The sequence below is a fragment of the Sapajus apella genome, unplaced genomic scaffold, assembly GCF_009761245.1.
Source record: "Sapajus apella isolate SASKATOON/1434 unplaced genomic scaffold, GSC_monkey_1.0 scaffold12, whole genome shotgun sequence".
NCBI classification, from domain to species: Eukaryota; Metazoa; Chordata; class Mammalia; order Primates; family Cebidae; genus Sapajus; species Sapajus apella.
The window spans coordinates 34,998,149-35,015,888 of NW_022436952.1; the positions used below are offsets into that span (position 1 = coordinate 34,998,149).

The following is a 17,740-nucleotide window of genomic DNA, read 5'->3' on the forward strand; positions in this document are numbered from 1 at the left end:
TGTGTGTGTGTGTGTGTGTGTGTGTGTGTGTGTGTGTGTGTGTACATATATATATATATAGTTGCTGAAAAGCCAGAAGTTATTTATAACTTCATTCAGCTTATGGAAGTAAAGGAAAAGCTTTTTCTTATCTTTTATAGACACTTATTTCTCAGAGTTAAATTATTTATATTATTCCTAGAAAAATGTCATAGTTCAGTAGAATTTTTGAATAAGATTTTTAACTTTGGGGAAACAGAAAGAAATGCTCTTTTGGATTTTAGTCATTCAGGGTCATATAACTAAAAATGCAAGTTCTCTGTCGTACCTTAACTTTATTATCAAGTAGTATATCAGATAATACTTTAAGGTTATTTGTTGGCCCTTTGTGGAAGGCGGGCCTTATGGTTAATGGCAGGCAGATTGGTATGAAGGGGTAGGGTTGGGTGTGGGATCTGGAGGCAGGATTAAAATGAATTTGTAATGGGAGAAATGGTGTCTACCTTGTTATTTTTGCCTTGGGCTATACTAATCTCAGATAATGTGTTTCATGTTAGAAAGTTAACAAAGAAATTTAAAAATAAGCCTCTGTTAGAATGTGTACTCGTTTTAATGTAAGACTTCTTTAATGTTATTCACACATTTGATACCAAAGTAGTTACCTAATCTCCTGATACAAATAGGAGCATCAGGGTTTGACCTGGCCTGGTCACTGTTCTCTTCAGAATTGCCTCTTTGCTGTGTCCTACAGATTGACTACTTCAACAATCAGATCATTGTTGATCTTGTGGAGCAACAGCACAAAGGGATCATTGCAATCCTCGATGACGCTTGCATGAATGTCGGCAAAGTCACCGATGAAATGTTCCTTGAAGCACTTAACAGTAAATTGGGCAAACATGGTCATTTTTCCAGCCGAAAGGTAATGTGTTTAATGACACCTTCTTCTCCCTTTTATCTGCGAAATTCTCCTTATTGTTTGATGGAGTTAAATGACTTTATATGTTGGGCTAAAAGAATGTACCCTTAAATAAGAAAGAAAAGTCGCAAACCTCCATTAAATGATATATTGCTGTGGATAAATTCTGCCTCTCTGGTTTATAGTATGAAGAAATTTATAAAATCATGTTAATCCAGGAGAGGGAGCTCCAGACTATACAATTTGGTAGAAATGGCAAAAATGATCATGGTTCTTTAGAAAGCGTGATGTCATTTATAACCAATAGATGCAGAGTCCTTGTTCATGTGCTAGAATTTTACTCCTGCATCTGATAATTCTGGCATGGAAAATAGCTTTTGTCCTTGACTTTTTACTGTAATCCTCAGTAACAAAATGTGTTGTGTGCTCTGCCATACTTCTTCAGACTGTGTGACTTTCTTGAAAACAGAGAGATTCTAGTTGTAATTCTGGTTATTCCAGAGAAACTTATTCATTAAATAAATGGCTGTCCTTTTAACTCTCCATAGTAATTGGTGGCAATTGTGATTATCAGACCTTTGTGCTGATATAGACATATTCGCATGGAATGTGTTTGCCATTAGGATTTGTTCAAGAAATTTGTGTTAGAAGGGGAGCACATCATCATTGCCCCTGAGACTTCTCTACACCTGGTCTTGTCTAGCAACCATTAGCTAAAGGGAAAACAGGCCCTGCTCCTTCACATCCACAGGCAAACATTTCTGCTTCTCCACAGTTCTGTATAAATCTATGACACACTGCCATTTTTTAGCATGAATAAAGTCTATTTTCTAACTTTGTCTTCTTTGAAATTATGTAATCAGAACAGGGAAATTCCACAATTAACTAGCTAAAGCCCAAATCACCAAGAAACAGATTACTAGCTAATATTTATTTAAGGCCAGTTTTTTCTAAAATACTCTCGATAGTCTGTTACTGAGGATTGATTGTAACCCTGCTACAAGTTGGCTTTCAGATACTACAGTCTGCTCTTTCATATTAGGATTCTGGGTTACAGGTACTCCTTCAGTCATTCCCCATTTGCACCACAAATACCTAATAAGTGCCTCTCATCTTCCAGGTACAATCCTAGGTGCTGGGGACAGAGCATTGCAAAGTTAGAAGTCACCTAAATAATTTAGAGTAATACTTTTAAGGATGGTATGATTACGTAGGCAAATGTCCTATTTTTGAGGGATAGTTTATAAATGCCCTTTATAATCACAGCTCAGGTTTTGGAGACTCACTTAGCACTGTGCCTACCAGGAGGTAGACAGTCAGTGTTTGTAAACTTGAATTGTTCACAATCATATCAAATAAGTTTTATTTAAATTTTCATTTAAATTAGCTATGAGTCTCACATGAGAAATCAAATCCACCTCATTTTGATATCTTCTACCATGGCCATTTATATACATGAATTAAATGTGTCAACCAAATATTTTGAAATATAATGTCATTTTTTTTGGTTTTTTTTTTTTTTTTTGAGATGGAGTCTTACTCTGTCACCTAGGCTGGAGTGCAATGGTGTGATCTTGGCTCACTGCAACCTCCACCTCCTAGATTCAAGCCATTCTCCTGCCTCAGCCTCCTGAGTAGCTGGGAATACAGGCACCCGCCATGATACCCGGCTAATTTTTATATTTTTGTAGAGGTGGAGTTTCACCATGATGACCAGGCTGGTCTTGAACTCCTGACCTCAGGTCATCTGCCCACCTCAGCCTCCTCAAGTGCTGGGATTACAGGCATGAGCCACCGTGCCCAGCCATGTCATTCTTAAGAGTAACTATACATGTTACTTTTAAACATTTGCTACTGATTTGACATGAAATGCTAAACAGTAGTTTATCTGTGAAGAGGTGTTTTTTTTTTCCTTTTTCAAACTTGTGGGAGCCCAGGTTTCCCAACTTTCAGACCAAGTAGCTCTTTCTTTTGGTATCCCCCATGACAAGTACTGAGATAGTGATTATTTGTTTGTTTGTTTGTTTATATTATTTTAGGTCTAAGGGGCACATGTTCAGGTTTGTTACGTGGATATATTGCATACTGCATAATAGTAAGCTTTGGGCCTCTAGCATACCTATCACCCAAATAATGAACATTGTACCCAACATGTAATTTTTCAACCCCCACTCCCCTGCTTTTGGAGTCCCCAGTGTCTTATTTCTGTCTTTATGTTCATGCATACCCATTGTTTAGCTACCACTTATAAGCGAAGACATACATTACTTCACCTAGGATAATGGCCTCCACCTCCATCTCTGTTACTGTAAAGGACATGATTTCATTATTTTTTGTGGCTGCATAGTATTCCTTATGTATATGTATATCACATTTTCTTTCTCTCCAGTCATTTGTTGATAGACACTTAGATTGATTCTATGACTTTGCTATTGTGAATGATGTTGTGGTAAACATACGAGTACAGATGTCTTTTTGTTATACCTGGTAATAGAATTGCTAGGTCAAATGATAGTACCATGTAAAAGAAATGTTTACATTTCCTTTTCTCCACATCCATGCCATCTGTTTTTGATATTTTTAATAACAGCCATTCTGACTGGCATAAAATGATGTCTTATTATGGTTTTAATTTGTATTTCTCTGATAACTAGTGATGTTGAACATTTTTTCATATATTTGTTGGCTGTTTATATGTCTTCTTTTGAAACATACCTGTTCATGTTCTTTGCCTGCTTTTTAATGGGGTTATGTGATTTTTTGTTGTTGTTGTTGTTATTTAGGTATTTGAGTTCCTTGTAGATTCTAAATATTAGTCCTTTGTTGTAGACATAATTTACAAATATTTTCTACCATTATGTAGGTTGTGTGTTTACCCTGTTCATTATTTCTTTTGCTGTGCAGAAACTTTTTAGTTTAATTAAGTCTCAGTTGTTTTTGCTGCATTTGTTTTTGAGGTCTTAGTCATAAATTCTTTGCCTATGCCAGTGTCCAGATCAGTTTTCCTAGGCTTTCTTCTAGAATTTTTGTAGCTTCAGGTTTTACATTTAAGTCTTTAATTCATCTTAAGTTATTTTTTGTGTATGGTGAGAGACAGGGTCCAATTTCATTCTTTGGCATTATGGCTAGCTATTTTTCCCATTACCATTTAGTGAATACAGTATCCTTTCTCCATCGTTTATTTTTGTCAGCTTTGTCAAAGATCAGTTGATTATAGGAATACAGCTTTATTTCTGGGCTCTCGGTTGTGTTCCATTGATCTATATATCTTTTTTTATTTTTTTTATTTTTTTATCAGTACCATGCTGTCTTGGTTACAATAGCCTTATAGTATAATTTTTAAGTCAGGGTAATGTGATGCTTCCAGTTTTGTTCATTTTGCTTAGAATTGCTTTGGCTATTTGGGCTCTTTTTTGGTTCTGTGTGAATTTTAGGATTGTTTTTCTAATTCTGTGAAAAATGACGGTAATTTGATAGGAATTGCATTGAATTTGTAGATTGCTTTGGGCAGTATCGGCATTTTAATGACATTGATTCTTCCAATCCATGAGTATTGTATGTTTTTCCATTTTTTTATGTCATCTATGACTTCTTTAATCCATGTTTTATCGTTCTCCTTGTACAGATCTTTCACTTCCCTGTTTAAATGTGTTCCTAGGGTTTTCTTTTGTGCGTATGTGTGAGTATTGTAAATGGGATTGGATTTTTGATTTGGTTTTCAGCTTCAGTGTTATTGGTGGTGTATAGAAATGCTTATTCATTTTTGTACATTGATTTTATATCCTGAAACTTTACTGAAGTTGCTTATCAAATCTTGGAGTCTTTTGGAAGAGTCTTAAGGGTTTTCTAGGTATTCGATCAAGTTATCAGTGAATAGAAATTATTTGACTTCTGTTTTCCAGTTTGAATACCTGTTATTTCTTTGAGATAGAGATTTTTAAAATGTGTTCTTCTTTTGGATTTTTACCTAACAAAGAAAAGAAATGATCAAATTATCAAAATATTTTAATCACTGTGAACTGTTTCTTACATATGCTATCATTCTATGTGTTGAGCTGGATATCATCCTTTGCTACTGGCTACTGATTAGCTAAACTTACTAGCATGTTAAATTAGAGTTTTCTATCTTGTAACAGTTATTTCATTTAGGGACTACATTGTTTCTTCCACATCAAAGTTACTATGGAGAGACAGGCATAAAATTGTTATTTAAACTATTATTAATATAAAAAGTTAAATGATAAATACATGACTGTTATTACCAAAAAAAGTAAAGAAAAATCTAAAACCTTCTGTGTTCAATCAGTTGTGACTTTGCAGCATCCAAATGTAAGAATGTTCCATTAGTGTAGACATCTCTTGGGTCCTTTTCCTTGAGAGGTTTTATGAAGAAAAAGGTTTTGTAAAAGGGGTTAATCAGAGAGAGGGTAGGAAAGGGGAATTAAGTATTTTGGAGACTTCTCTGTATGGTACCCGCTTTGTTCTCCATAGTTCATTTAATCTTCCCTCAGAACAACTCTCTGAGATAAGTAACTATTAAAGAAGTCAGTGAGTAGATGGTAGAGCCAAGGTTTGAACCTTGGAGGTCTGACTCTAATTTCCTATAATTATTCACTTGTCAAATTAATTGAACACGCCCTTCAGGTTGAGATTATTTGTTATCAAACCTTAGAACCTAAGTGGTTTTTGTATATTTCCCAGGAAAACTTTTGTGGACTCTTAGATGCCTGCTAAAGAAACTGTAAGATTCCGGGCCGGGCGCGGCAGCTCACGCCTGTAATCCCAGCACTTTGGGAGGCCGAGGCGGGTGGATCACGAGGTCAAAGAGATCAAGACCACCCTGGTCAACATGGTGAAACCCCGTCTCTACTAAAAATACAAAAAATTAGCTGGGCATGGTGATGCATGCCTGTAATCCCAGCTACTCAGGAGGCAGAGGTTGCGGTGAGCCGAGATCGCGCCATTGCACTCCAGCCTGGGTAACAAGAGCGAAACTCCGTCTCAAAAAAAAAAAGAAGCTGTAAGATTCCAAGTGATTCTTCAGAGGACAGACAAAGTCTAGGTGCTCCTGTAACAAGAAAGATTGTAGAAAGTCATAGAGATCTCCACAGCCATATAAAAACTGCCTTCCCATAAATTGTTTCTCTTCAGTGAGAAAGGGCTGCAGAAGATTTATCTTCTATGAAGCGATAGACCTAACGAGTCTCAGCTTAGCAGACAGATGAGCCAGGCCTCTGTGTACATAAGAGAGCACAGATGTTACATTCGATTCCAGGAGTCCTTCCCAGTACCACTTACTAGCTATGTGATCTTGGGCCAATCGCTTAACCTCTTTGAGCCTCAGTTTCCATGTGTGTAAAAGAGAGATCGTTATATCTTAGATGTCAGCAGTGAGGACCGAATAAGATGTGTGTGCCTAACAGTTTGTCAGTCTTCAGTACAGTCCTCCTTAAGTGGACCTCGTAGGAGAAAGGAACTGTATCAGTCAGGGTAGGCTGGGCTACATGAAGATAGTAGCTTAATTTTGTTTGGTTTCATTTTGTTTTTGAGAAAGGGTCTTGCTCTGTCACCCAGGCTGGAGTGCAGTGCCCCGATGTTGGCTCACTGCAGTCTCTGCCTTCCACGCTCAGGTGGAAGGTGATTCTCCCATCTCAGCCTCTCTAGTAGCTGGGACTACAGATGCACGCCACCACGCCTAACTAATTTTGGTATTTTTAGTAGAGATGGGATTTCACCATGTTGCCCAAGCTGGTCTTGAACTACTGGGCTCAAGCGATCCGCCCATCTCAGCCTCCCAAAGTGCTGGGATTATAGGCCTGAGCCATCGTGCCCAGCCTGTAGCCAAGATTAAAGTGTCATAAGATAGTAGAAGTAAGTCTATGTCTCTCTCAGGGACCCAAACTTCTATCTTCTGACTATTCCACGCCTTAGGGACTATCCTCTGCATCCAGCTACTGGGAGGAGAGAAGAAAGCACAGAGGGGGATCATTCACTTTTTACCAGTTTGGGCCTAGAACAACCACACTTTACTTTCATTGCCCAGAACTTGGTTACTTGGTCATATTCATCTGTAAGAGTGGTTAGGAAATATAGTCTAGCTGTGTGGATTTCTGGTGAAAGTTCAGTCTTGTTTTTTATATTTTTTTCCCTCCCTCCCTCCCTCTCTGCCTCCCTCTCTCCCTCCCTCCTTTCTTTCTTTGTTTCTTTCTCTCTCTTTTTTTTTTTTAAATTACACTTTTAGCTCTGGGATACATGTGCAGAATGTGCAGTTTGTTACATGGGTATATATGTGCCACGGTATTTTGCTGCAACCATCAACCCGTCATCTACATTAGATATTTCTCCTAATGCTATCCCTCCCCTAGCCCCTGACTCCTGAACGTTCAGTCATTACTATTTAATACATAAACCATATTTTTAAATCAAGACCCACACAATGTGATATCATAATTTGTGATATTGTCATCATTTCATATTAAGTTGGAATATATTTTTAGGAAAGTAAAAGTGTCTGTTTTCAAAATAATCTCCTTCTTCATTTCTTAGCTCTGTGCCTCAGACAAAATTCTGGAGTTTGATCGAGATTTTCGAATTCGACATTATGCAGGCGATGTAGTGTGAGTATCTTACATTGGTACCTACCATGATTTGCATGCCGCCTCACTTTAGAAAATATAACTAGGAAAAATGTGAATTGGTTTTATATTCATTTGCATGTTTCAGTCATTTGATATGTCAACATATTTTAATTTGTTCAACTTAGAAAATGGCATAACTTCATTCATTCCTTGCTTTCAACCATTTATTGAGCACACACTATTTGCCCATGTACAGTTCCTGGCATGGTTGGTATTCAGTAAGAATCAGCTGGTAGGTCAATAAATCATGGAAGTATATTAAGAACTGGGTTAGAAAGATGGATAAGATTGTCCTTGCCCTGAAGAAGCCAACAGTTTAGTGGTGAATAGGCAGGTACAGCCATCAAAGGTCACTATAATGAAGAATGGAAGCTGTTAAGCTAGAGAAGCAGAAGGAGTTATAGGAGCAGTAAGGAGGAATAATTAACCTACAGAGAGGGGCATAGAGAGGTCTTCCTGGAGGAAGTGATATCCAAATTGAGTTCCAAAAGTAACAGAGGGTTAGTCAGGGGAATGAATTAGGAAGAGGGGTGGGAGGACAGAAAGCTTTCCAAGTAGAAGAAATAGTAGGCATAAAAAGGCCCTTAGGTGGGAATTACTCCTATATATGAAGATCTACAAATAGTTGGGTAATAGTTTTGAGATGAAGTCTCGCTCTGTCACCCAGGCTGGAGTACAGTAGTGTGATCTCAGCTCACTGCAACCTCCGCCTCCCGGGTCCAAGCAATTCTCCCACCTCAGCCTCCTGAGTAGCTGGAATTATAGGTGCACACCACCATGCCTGGCTAATTTTTGTATTTTTAGTAGAGGCGGGGTTTCACCACGTTGACCAGGCTGGTCTCGAACTCCTGACCTCAAATGATCCTCCTGCCTCAGCCTCTGAAAGTGCTGGGATTATGGGCATGAGCCACCGAGCCCAGCCACTCTCTTAAAGTGTCATTTGACATGGCATGTAGGGCCCATTCGAATAATATAGGATGAGCTTCTCCTCTCAAGATCATTAATCACATATTTTACAATATAAGGTAACATTTCCAGGTTACAGGGAATTTGATGTGGAAGTTTTGTTGGGGCTGCATTTCCTAGCCTACTATATTTATTGTGCCTTTGCTGTCCACTGACCACTGCTCTTCATCTTGTTGTTTAAAGAACTCTTTTTCTTATTTTTTATGTTAAGAATTCTTTACATGTAATCCATTGTAGGAAGATATTAAACAAAAAAAAAGTAAATGATCTTCTCTATAAATGCTGAAAAGATGTTTGAAGAAATTTTAATAGCTGTTCCTGATTTAAATTAAAATTCTAGAGCCATAAAATAATATGGCTCAAAATTATCACACCATCTGTCAAACTAACCATTAGTGATAGAATGGCACCATTTTCCACTTTTTCTGGTCCCATTCCCAGGTTCCATAATGCTGAAGAGGGAAGATCCAGTACCATACAAATATCTCCCACTAAAAATCCAAGCCTCACTTGCAGGGTGCTTTCATACAACTGAGAATGGCACAAATGCAGAGCTGGGTAGAGGCCTTAGAGATTACTTAAACCAGCCACTTGGTTTTACAGATGAAGAAACTTATGCAGAATGAGTAAAGTTCTTACTCAATGTCATGTAGCAAATTTACAGAAGAACTGAGACAATAACTAGGCTTCTAGACTCCTAGTCTAGAACTTCAACTAACGCTTTTGAGGGATATTCAGTGCCTCAGACTTCCTCTTCTCTCCTTAAACTCTTCAATCCCTTTCTGGATTTTTACTGAGTATCTTCTGTGTGCTCAATGCTTCATAGGATATGGTCCCTGCCCACAAATAGCTTGCCATGTAAGATAGATACATACATACATACATGCATTACATACGTGTGTGGTTGTATGTGTTCTTATTTATATACATGTAAACACAGGTATATACACACAGACACATTTATATACATGTATACAATAAACGGTCTAAAATAATTGCTGTATGAGTAATAGCAAGTGTTGTTGGAATTTAGAATTAGGAAATACTTGCAGTATTTGTGTGATAAACCCAGGAAGGCTGATGCTGATCTTTGAATGCTAGGAATTATTTTTATAGGAAGAAGTGGGAAGGATGCTAAAAAATATTCAGGAAATAGCAACTAGGTCCATTTGATGGGAGTGTAACCTTTTTTGTAGCACAGAGAATTAGAAATATTTGGAAGAGCAGCTTGAGATCAAATCACAAAGATTCAGTCAAAAGTGACTTGAAGATAGTAAGAAGACCTAGGTCAGGGCAGGCAAGGAAATAATATTGGATGTCGTACCTTTAAAGTACCCCTGGGCAGCACAGCCTGAAGGAACTTTCTTGCAGGATTAATCTGTAAGGCAAGGAATCCAGGTCAGAGATCTGGAAATTGCCTACATTGATGTGATTGTCAAGGGAGAAAACAGGCACAAGAGCAGAACTGTAAGGTGTAGCTGTGTCTAAAGTTCTGATTTGCCTAATCTCCTAGCCTCTGTCTTAATCATCCAGAGTCTCCAATGACTTGTATAACCCCAACACTGAATTGACGCCTCCTAGAATCCATGCCAGTCACTGGAGTAGTACAGCTTCTATTCCCACTCTTCTTACCAACTACAATCTTAGCTGGACTTTCAAGACCTTACTCGTCTCTTTTCCTCCAAACCATCTCTACTGGCCTCCTCACTCTCTCTGCAGAACGCAATGCATGTGCCTGCTTTCGTCACTTCATTTGATTGATCTGTTTCCCTGTGTGATCTGCCTGCCTTTTTCTCCTCTGCTTATCCAATTCTTACCATCCTTTGCAGTTCTTCTTGGATTCTTTTATCCTACCCTGAACATTGAGTGAACCTTAGGCAAGTCACTTGACCTCCCTACGGATGAGACTGTTAGTTCCTGTATGTTGCTGTTTTGCTTTTATCTTAGGAATGCTGGATGATAAATACAGCAATCTTTTAAAAAGTCATCTTCTTGAGGTAAGCAATAAACCAGTAGGAAATTATCATCTTAATCATAGTAATAGTACTGATGCTTGCTCTCTTTTTGAAGAATAGAAACAAAGTCCCTTCTATTAGTAGGTAAATTTGGTATCCTTTCATACAGAACAAGGTGAACAATACCAACTTTTAGATTATTGATTGCATAATTAACAGTGGAAAGGCTTGTTGCCTCCTAGAAAAGCTTAAATGTGGCTCTTGCTTGGTAAATAATACATGTTTTCTGTGATTTTTTCCCCTTTTAGCTATTCTGTCATTGGTTTTATTGACAAAAATAAAGATACTTTATTTCAAGATTTCAAACGCCTTATGTATAACAGGTAAGATTGAAATTTTATTAACTAACTCTAGATTAAGCTCATTGGCATATGTCATATATGCACCTGGTTATATTTATGTGCAATTTTAAGAGTTTCTGGCATATTTTCTAGTTCTGCTTTATCAGTCCTAATAAATAGCATATAACTTTATGACAAAATCTATAAACTTAGGGCAGGGACCTGCTTATAAAATGATTTGCTTTGATTTCCCTTGGGTTGCTTCAGTTTCTGTGCTCACTGCTGCCAGCCCTCCAGCATTCCCCACCAGTATACTGGGCAGTTCTCAGGCCAGGCCAGTGTGATGAAGAAGTGTCAGGTGACATCTGGCCCAGCTAGAAGTTTGACATACTCAGATTCCCACTGTAGTGTCTTCACCCCCAAATAAGAGACCACTCTGATATCAGACTAGCATCTGGTATCAGTGAGCACTGATAGTGACTGAGCAGACAGAATCTTCTCACAAACCAACAACATGTGGAAAAGTTGTGGCAAAATAAAACTAGGCAAATGATAACAAGCTTAAATCCAGTATGGATACTTTAAAAAGAAGGTCCATGAAGAAGAAAGAGAATTCTTGGCCATCTTCTTATAGGTTGAAGAACTGTATTCACTCATTTATTAAATCTATTTAGTCAGTTGGTCAATAGATTATCAAAAATGTATTGAGCACCTTGTAGCAAAACATTCTTCTGTACTGTGGGATATAGCTGTGAAAAAAAATGTAGGCAAAGTCCCTGGCCTCATGGGGAGTAAAGTCTAGTGAAGGTAATAGTTAATAAATAAGGAAACAACTTTCAGTTTGTGACAAGTGCTGTGCCGAAAAAACAAAGTTGATAAGCAATCGAAGGGTATAGACGAGGAGCTGTGAGGAATTATAGATAGGGTGGTCCAAAAAGGCCTCTTACTAGTAGTGACGTTTCAGCAGAGACCTGAATTAAGTGAAGGAGGGAGCCATGCAGATATCTAGAGGAAGAGCATTCCAGGCAGAGAGAATAACTAGTCCCAAGGCCCCAAGGTGGGAATGAGCTTGAGTGTCTTGGCAGCGAGGCCATTGTGACTGAAAACAGAGTAAGGGATGGAAAGAGTGACTTTAGAAAGGTAGGTAGGGCCTGGATTACAAAGAGCCTGAGTCCAGATAAAGTATGAAGGGAAGCATTGGAATTTATCATGTGATGTGATTTATGTTTTAAAGATATCACTGCTGCTACTACTATGTAAAATGCACATAGTAAAGGACAAGCATGGAAATAGACCAGTAAAGGAGGTGAGTTTAATAATGCAAGCTGAGGCCTGGTGGTAGTGACAGAGATAATGAAAAGGAGTCAGATTGGGTGAAATTTTGAAAGTAGAGTCGACAAGATTTGCTAGTAGAGAGGATATGTGGTATGAGAGGAAGATAGAAATCAAAGATGATAGCTGAGCCTGTTAGGGGAAGACAAGAGGAAACACTAAGTGGTTCAGGAAAATCAAGAGTTTTGCTTTGGATATGTTATGTCTGAAGTGCATATTGGATACTCAATTAAAAGTGCCAAATCAGCAATTGCAAATATGCATCTGGATCTCAGGAGAAAGGTGAGGCTAGAGATATAAATTCACAGTCATCAGTGTATTGATTGTATTTAAAGCCATAGACTAGATGAGAGTATCTAGGGAGTGGGTGTATGTTTAAAAAAGAGAAGAGGTTAAAAAGATGAATTCCTGAGACACTGTAACATGTAGAGTCAAACAAGGAAAGAGGAACTAGCAAAGGAAACTGAGAGCATGCCAGTGAGGTAGGAAGTAAACCAGGAATCTGGTGTCACAGAGGCCAAGCCAAGAAAAAATGCTTAAAGAAGAAAAAAAAATTATAAACTACATCAAATCTTGTCAAAAGCAGGAGTGATGAGAGGACCAAGATTGACCATTGGATTTGCGAATGCCAAGATTAGTGGGAGGACTATTGACAACACTGGTTTCCATGTAGTGTTGAAGACAAATGTCTCATTGATATGAGCTCAAGGGAATACAGGAAATTAGAATATAGAGACATGTGTTTAAACTATTCTTTCAAGAATTGTTATCAAATGGTTCATCTGTGTGGATGTTGACGCCACCAAGATTAACGATGGCACTATCCTCAGTAGAAAGTTACAGACATAGGAATGTGACAGAGGGTCCTTGGAAGAACTGGGCATGGGGGGAAGGGACTTTCAGAAGGGAATTTCAATGCTTAATTTATCAGTTAAGGTATACTCATTTTGAGGGACAAATGACAGAGTCTAGCTTTTCTGTCTGCAGAAAATGTTAAAAGCTCAACTTGAAAAAAACAGCCTCATTTGGCCAGTGGAACCATCAGGGTGTGTTGCCAGTATGTTTACCAAGAGGCTGCACAAGATGGTGTTTGTGAATTTTATGAATGTACCGTGGCCCAGAGGTTCATCTGAGAACAGCTTCACCCTTCAGTGGTGAACTCATATAACCCAGGCTTACAGGGCCAGTGTAGAAACAAGCAGCATGTGGATTTATTTCCAGTGGAAAATCTAACAGTAACATGGAATGGAATATAGTTGTATGGGGGATTAATTCTATCCAGTACCCTCCTCCACCAAAGATACCAAAATCCATACGTTTTCAAGTCCCTTATATAAAATGGTGTAGTATTTACATATAACTTAAACATATCCTCCCAGATACTTTAAATCATTTCTAGATTGCTTATAAAACCTAATAGAATGTAAGTGCTATGTAAATAGTTGTTATATTATATTGTTTAGGGAATAATGACCCCCAAAAAAAGTCTGTACATGTTTAGTACCAGCACTACCATCTTTTAAAAAAATATTTTCTATCCACAGTATGTTGAAAGTGGAAGCCGTGGATATGGAGGGCCAATTGTAACTGTGTTCATATAACAGGCTGTTTTTCCATATTGGAAAACTTGCTTAGGAAGTCTAATAGCAGTAAGAACTCTCATTCATTATTACCCATGGAATCTAGAATGCTTAGTTGCCTGGTAGGCACACACTCAGAACAAAGGAACTTAAATAAACCCAACAAATAAAAGCATCAGGCTAAGATAATCCACTTCACAGTAGGAATAGTTTTGCAAAAGGGTGAAAGATTGAAAGTCTGTTAAATGCAGCATATTGCATACATCTCCATAATAGGAAAGACCTTGCTCGTGAGATGGGAAGTCTTGACTTTCTTTTTTTTGGCTAAAGCCATCCTCCTAGGTGGTATTAGAATGAGCCACCTTCACCTCTGGACACTATTTGATGCTTCCATGGCTAACAACCTTCCAAAATTTGAGTCCATTCTTTCTTTGTATATGTTAATATAATGATTTTTCTTTCTGAGAGGTGGTGGTATCCCACCTCTCAAAAAGAAAAAAGCTCAAAAGTGAGCTATGATCACACCAGCCTGAAGTACAGTGGTGTGATCATAGCTCGCTGTAACCTTGAACTCCTAGGCTCAAGTGATTTTCCCACCTCTGCCTCCCCAGTAGCTGGTGGTACAGGCATGCACCACTACACCCAGCAATATAATTATTTTTAAGCAGTGTTTCTTGGATTCTAGTTCTATAGACCTTGATAGTATACACACATGTATGCATGCTTGTGTGTGTGTGTGTGTGTGTGTGTGTGTGTGTGTGTGTAAATGGAGAGAGGAAGGGAGCAAGCACTTTACATTCCAAGTGCACAGACTTTTACTCTTTACTACTGTCTTGTTAGCCAGATGAGATCTGTCTTACCTATTATACATACTGGGTCTCTGAATGAGCTTATCTTTTAAGATAAGGGTTCTGGTATTTAAAATATTTGAAAACTATTTTGTTAATATTACATTCAGGCTGGGCATGGTGGCTGCCACCTGTAATCCAAGCACTTTGGGAGGCTGAGGTGGGAGAATCACTTGAGCCCAGGAGTTTGAGACCAGCCTGGACAGCACAGGGAGACTCCATTTCTATAAAAAATAAAATAAATTAGCTAGACATGGTGGCATGTGCCTGTAGTCCCAGCTACTCTGGAGGCTGAAGTGGAAGGATCACTTGAGCCTGGGAGGTCAAGACTGCAATGAGCTATGATCTTGCCACTGCTCTCCAGCCTGGGTGACAGAGTGAGACCTTGTCTCAGAAAAACAAAACTATTACAGTCATGACTTGGCATGAAAGTTCTTTCTCTTTAAATTGACTCCCTACAACTGTTTGGATTAATTTTGTATCAATTCTGCTATTTAATGTATTATTTTATTTACTTCATTTCCAACCTTTACAGTGTAGTACAAGAATAGTCTCCAAATATGGCCAACAGTGAGTAAGGTAGACAAAGAATTTGGAGTAAAAACTGCATAGACCAAAAGCCAGTGACTAAAAGACAGTCTTTTGACATGTGTCAGAATGTTAAAGTACACAGAGTACAACTTTCTACTTTCTGAAAATTATATTCAGTAAGCGTTAGAATGATATTCAGGCACCAAGTACACTGTAAATTGAGAACGTCGCCTTAAATTATTTCTCTGCTAAAGTTAATAATGAAAAAGTTAAGGAAAAACAATATACATCTATGTAGTCACTTTGATATAAGTGTACAATTGGAAAATCATAGACTAGAACTAGAAAGTGATGAAACTGAGTTCATAAGCCACAGCTTATTGCAGCATTTTGTAGCCACTTTGACAGTAGTTGGCACTGCTTGCTGGTGACGGCGAGGGCTGGGAGTTTTGCTCTGTCTGCGTTCACAGACCCAGTCAATCTGCACATCACCATTTATCTTCTTCACGCTGCACTCATCTACTTTTTCATCTTGCAGCTATTATTTTGAGCACCTACATACAGAAAGGGAACCAACTCAATTTTTAAAATTTTGTATGAGGGAAAGAACATGGGTAAAATATTAGCAGTAGTAAGAATAATTAGCAATGAATACTAATGTTAATTATTTTCTCTTCTCAACTCCCAATTTTTTAAGAAAATTTTTTTCTGACAAAAGTTTCTAGGTAGCAAGCAACATTTTGAGTTCCAATTACTTTACCATCAAAAGCACCCAGTATGAAACCAGAAGAAAATGACAGTTGAGATCACTACACGTTTTTAAAAATATCTCCACAGAGCAAAATAATGAATATACAATTTTAACCTGAAAATTGGCCTGAAATGCATTTTTAGAATTGGATTGCAATTGTCCTATTGTCACATTAATAAAATATTGTAAATGCCAATGCTACCTACAAATTTGTTCTCAATTTGAATTGCAGTAAAGGGATTTACTAGGGACAATATAAAAATGGTTATTTTAGGCCGGGCGCGGTGGCTCAAGCCTGTAATCCCAGCACTTTGGGAGGCCGAGGTGGGTGGATCATGAGGTCAAGAGATCGAGACCATCCTGGTCAACATGGTGAAACCCCGTCTCTACTAAAAATACAAAAAAAATTAGCTGGGCATGGTGGCGTGTGCCTGTAATCCCAGCTACTCAGGAGGCTGAGGCAGGAGAATTGCCTGAACCCAGGAGGCGGAGGTTGCGGTGAGCCGAGATCGCGCCATTGCACTCCAGCCTGGGTAACATGAGTGAAACTCTGTCTCAAAAAAAAAAATGGTTATTTTATGGTTATTTTATATTCCTACCTGTGTTTTTATAAAGAGCAGTCTTTCTGCAGTGTTACTTGTTCTATTAATATATAAATATTTGTTTTAATTCAAAGATGTTGCCACTTTTATATTTTCTGCTGTGACGTTGAGGATCATTTTTCTACTAGTGGTTTGTCCTCATTTTCTAATCATCACAAAAATGGATTTGTTTTACATATTTATTATAAGAGCCATATTGACCATTTGAGGGTCCTATGTAGGTATAATAAACATGTCACTTTAAAAAATTTAAATAATTTTTTTAATGTGCTATCATTTGGAAAAATCTCAATTTGCATTGCAGGATCAGTCATTATACTTGCAGCATCATTTTCTGGTTGGAATCATCCTTCCAATTAGGCCTTGTGAGTTCAGTCTGTAGTCCAATTATGATTCTCAGGATACATTTCAACAGACTTGCTTATCAGTTTTTATCCAGCTTATTTGAATGTGACATTTGAATTGCTGTTTCTGTGCTTCTCAGTTCAAATCCTGTGCTCAAAAATATGTGGCCTGAAGGTAAACTGAGCATTACAGAGGTGACCAAGCGACCTCTGACTGCTGCTGCCTTGTTTAAGAATTCTATGATTGCTCTAGTAGACAACCTTGCATCAAAGGTAATTCTTTTCTTTTCTAAATACCCATTTTAGCTCATAGATTTTTCTCGATACTTATAAAGAATATGTATATGATTTGCTTTTTAGATAATCATGTAAATTGAAGAATATGTATAAAGTGCATGTTATAATAGAATTTTTATTCCTGCATTCTTAAAAATCTTGCCTCAGTGGAAGAGTTGTTTGTGTCCTAGATTAGTATCTATCTTAAATTTGGGCTTTTTATTCTGTCATGGTCAAGGGGAAAATCTTACATTTAAAAAATATATAAGGTATAGCATGCCCAGCAAAAGGAACTTCAGTCCTGTGCTGAAAACAGGACCAGGCCAAAATAAGTAAGCAAAATATTGAATTAAATTGTAAAATGCACCATTTATATATCGTGTTTGAGTACAAAATGGCCAGAGAGTTTTAAGAGGAAATTTAGTATGCAAGTATTGTCCTTAGGCTATTTTAAATAGTTGAAATATAAAAAGATGTATTGGCCTGGACATTGTGGGTCACATCTATAATCCCAGTACTTTGGAGTCCAAGGCAGGAGGATCACTTGAGACCAGCGTGGGCAATATAGTGAGACCTCCTTTCTACAAAAAGTTAAAAAATTAGCCAGGCATGGTAGCATGCACCTGCTGTCCCAGCTACTCAGGAGGCCAAGGTGGGAGGATCACTCGAGACCAGCCT

The 17,740-nt window shown here is 38.0% G+C and overlaps 1 protein-coding gene across 4 annotated transcripts in view; it reads left to right on the forward strand.

Moving 5' to 3' along the window:
* MYO1D (myosin ID) overlaps positions 1–17,740 on the forward strand; it is a 359,991-nt gene that overhangs the window by 116,023 nt on the left and 226,228 nt on the right. For 3 of the 4 annotated variants that reach the window (XM_032280908.1, XM_032280909.1, XM_032280910.1), the window contains exons 11-14: positions 731–901; positions 7,445–7,515; positions 10,766–10,840; positions 16,927–17,059. In XM_032280908.1, coding sequence (XP_032136799.1) covers positions 731–901; positions 7,445–7,515; positions 10,766–10,840; positions 16,927–17,059 — 450 coding nt within the window. Of the gene's footprint in view, positions 1–730; positions 902–7,444; positions 7,516–10,331; positions 10,500–10,765; positions 10,841–16,926; positions 17,060–17,740 lie in introns of all 4 variants that reach the window. The other variant, XR_004269745.1, reaches the window with a different exon arrangement.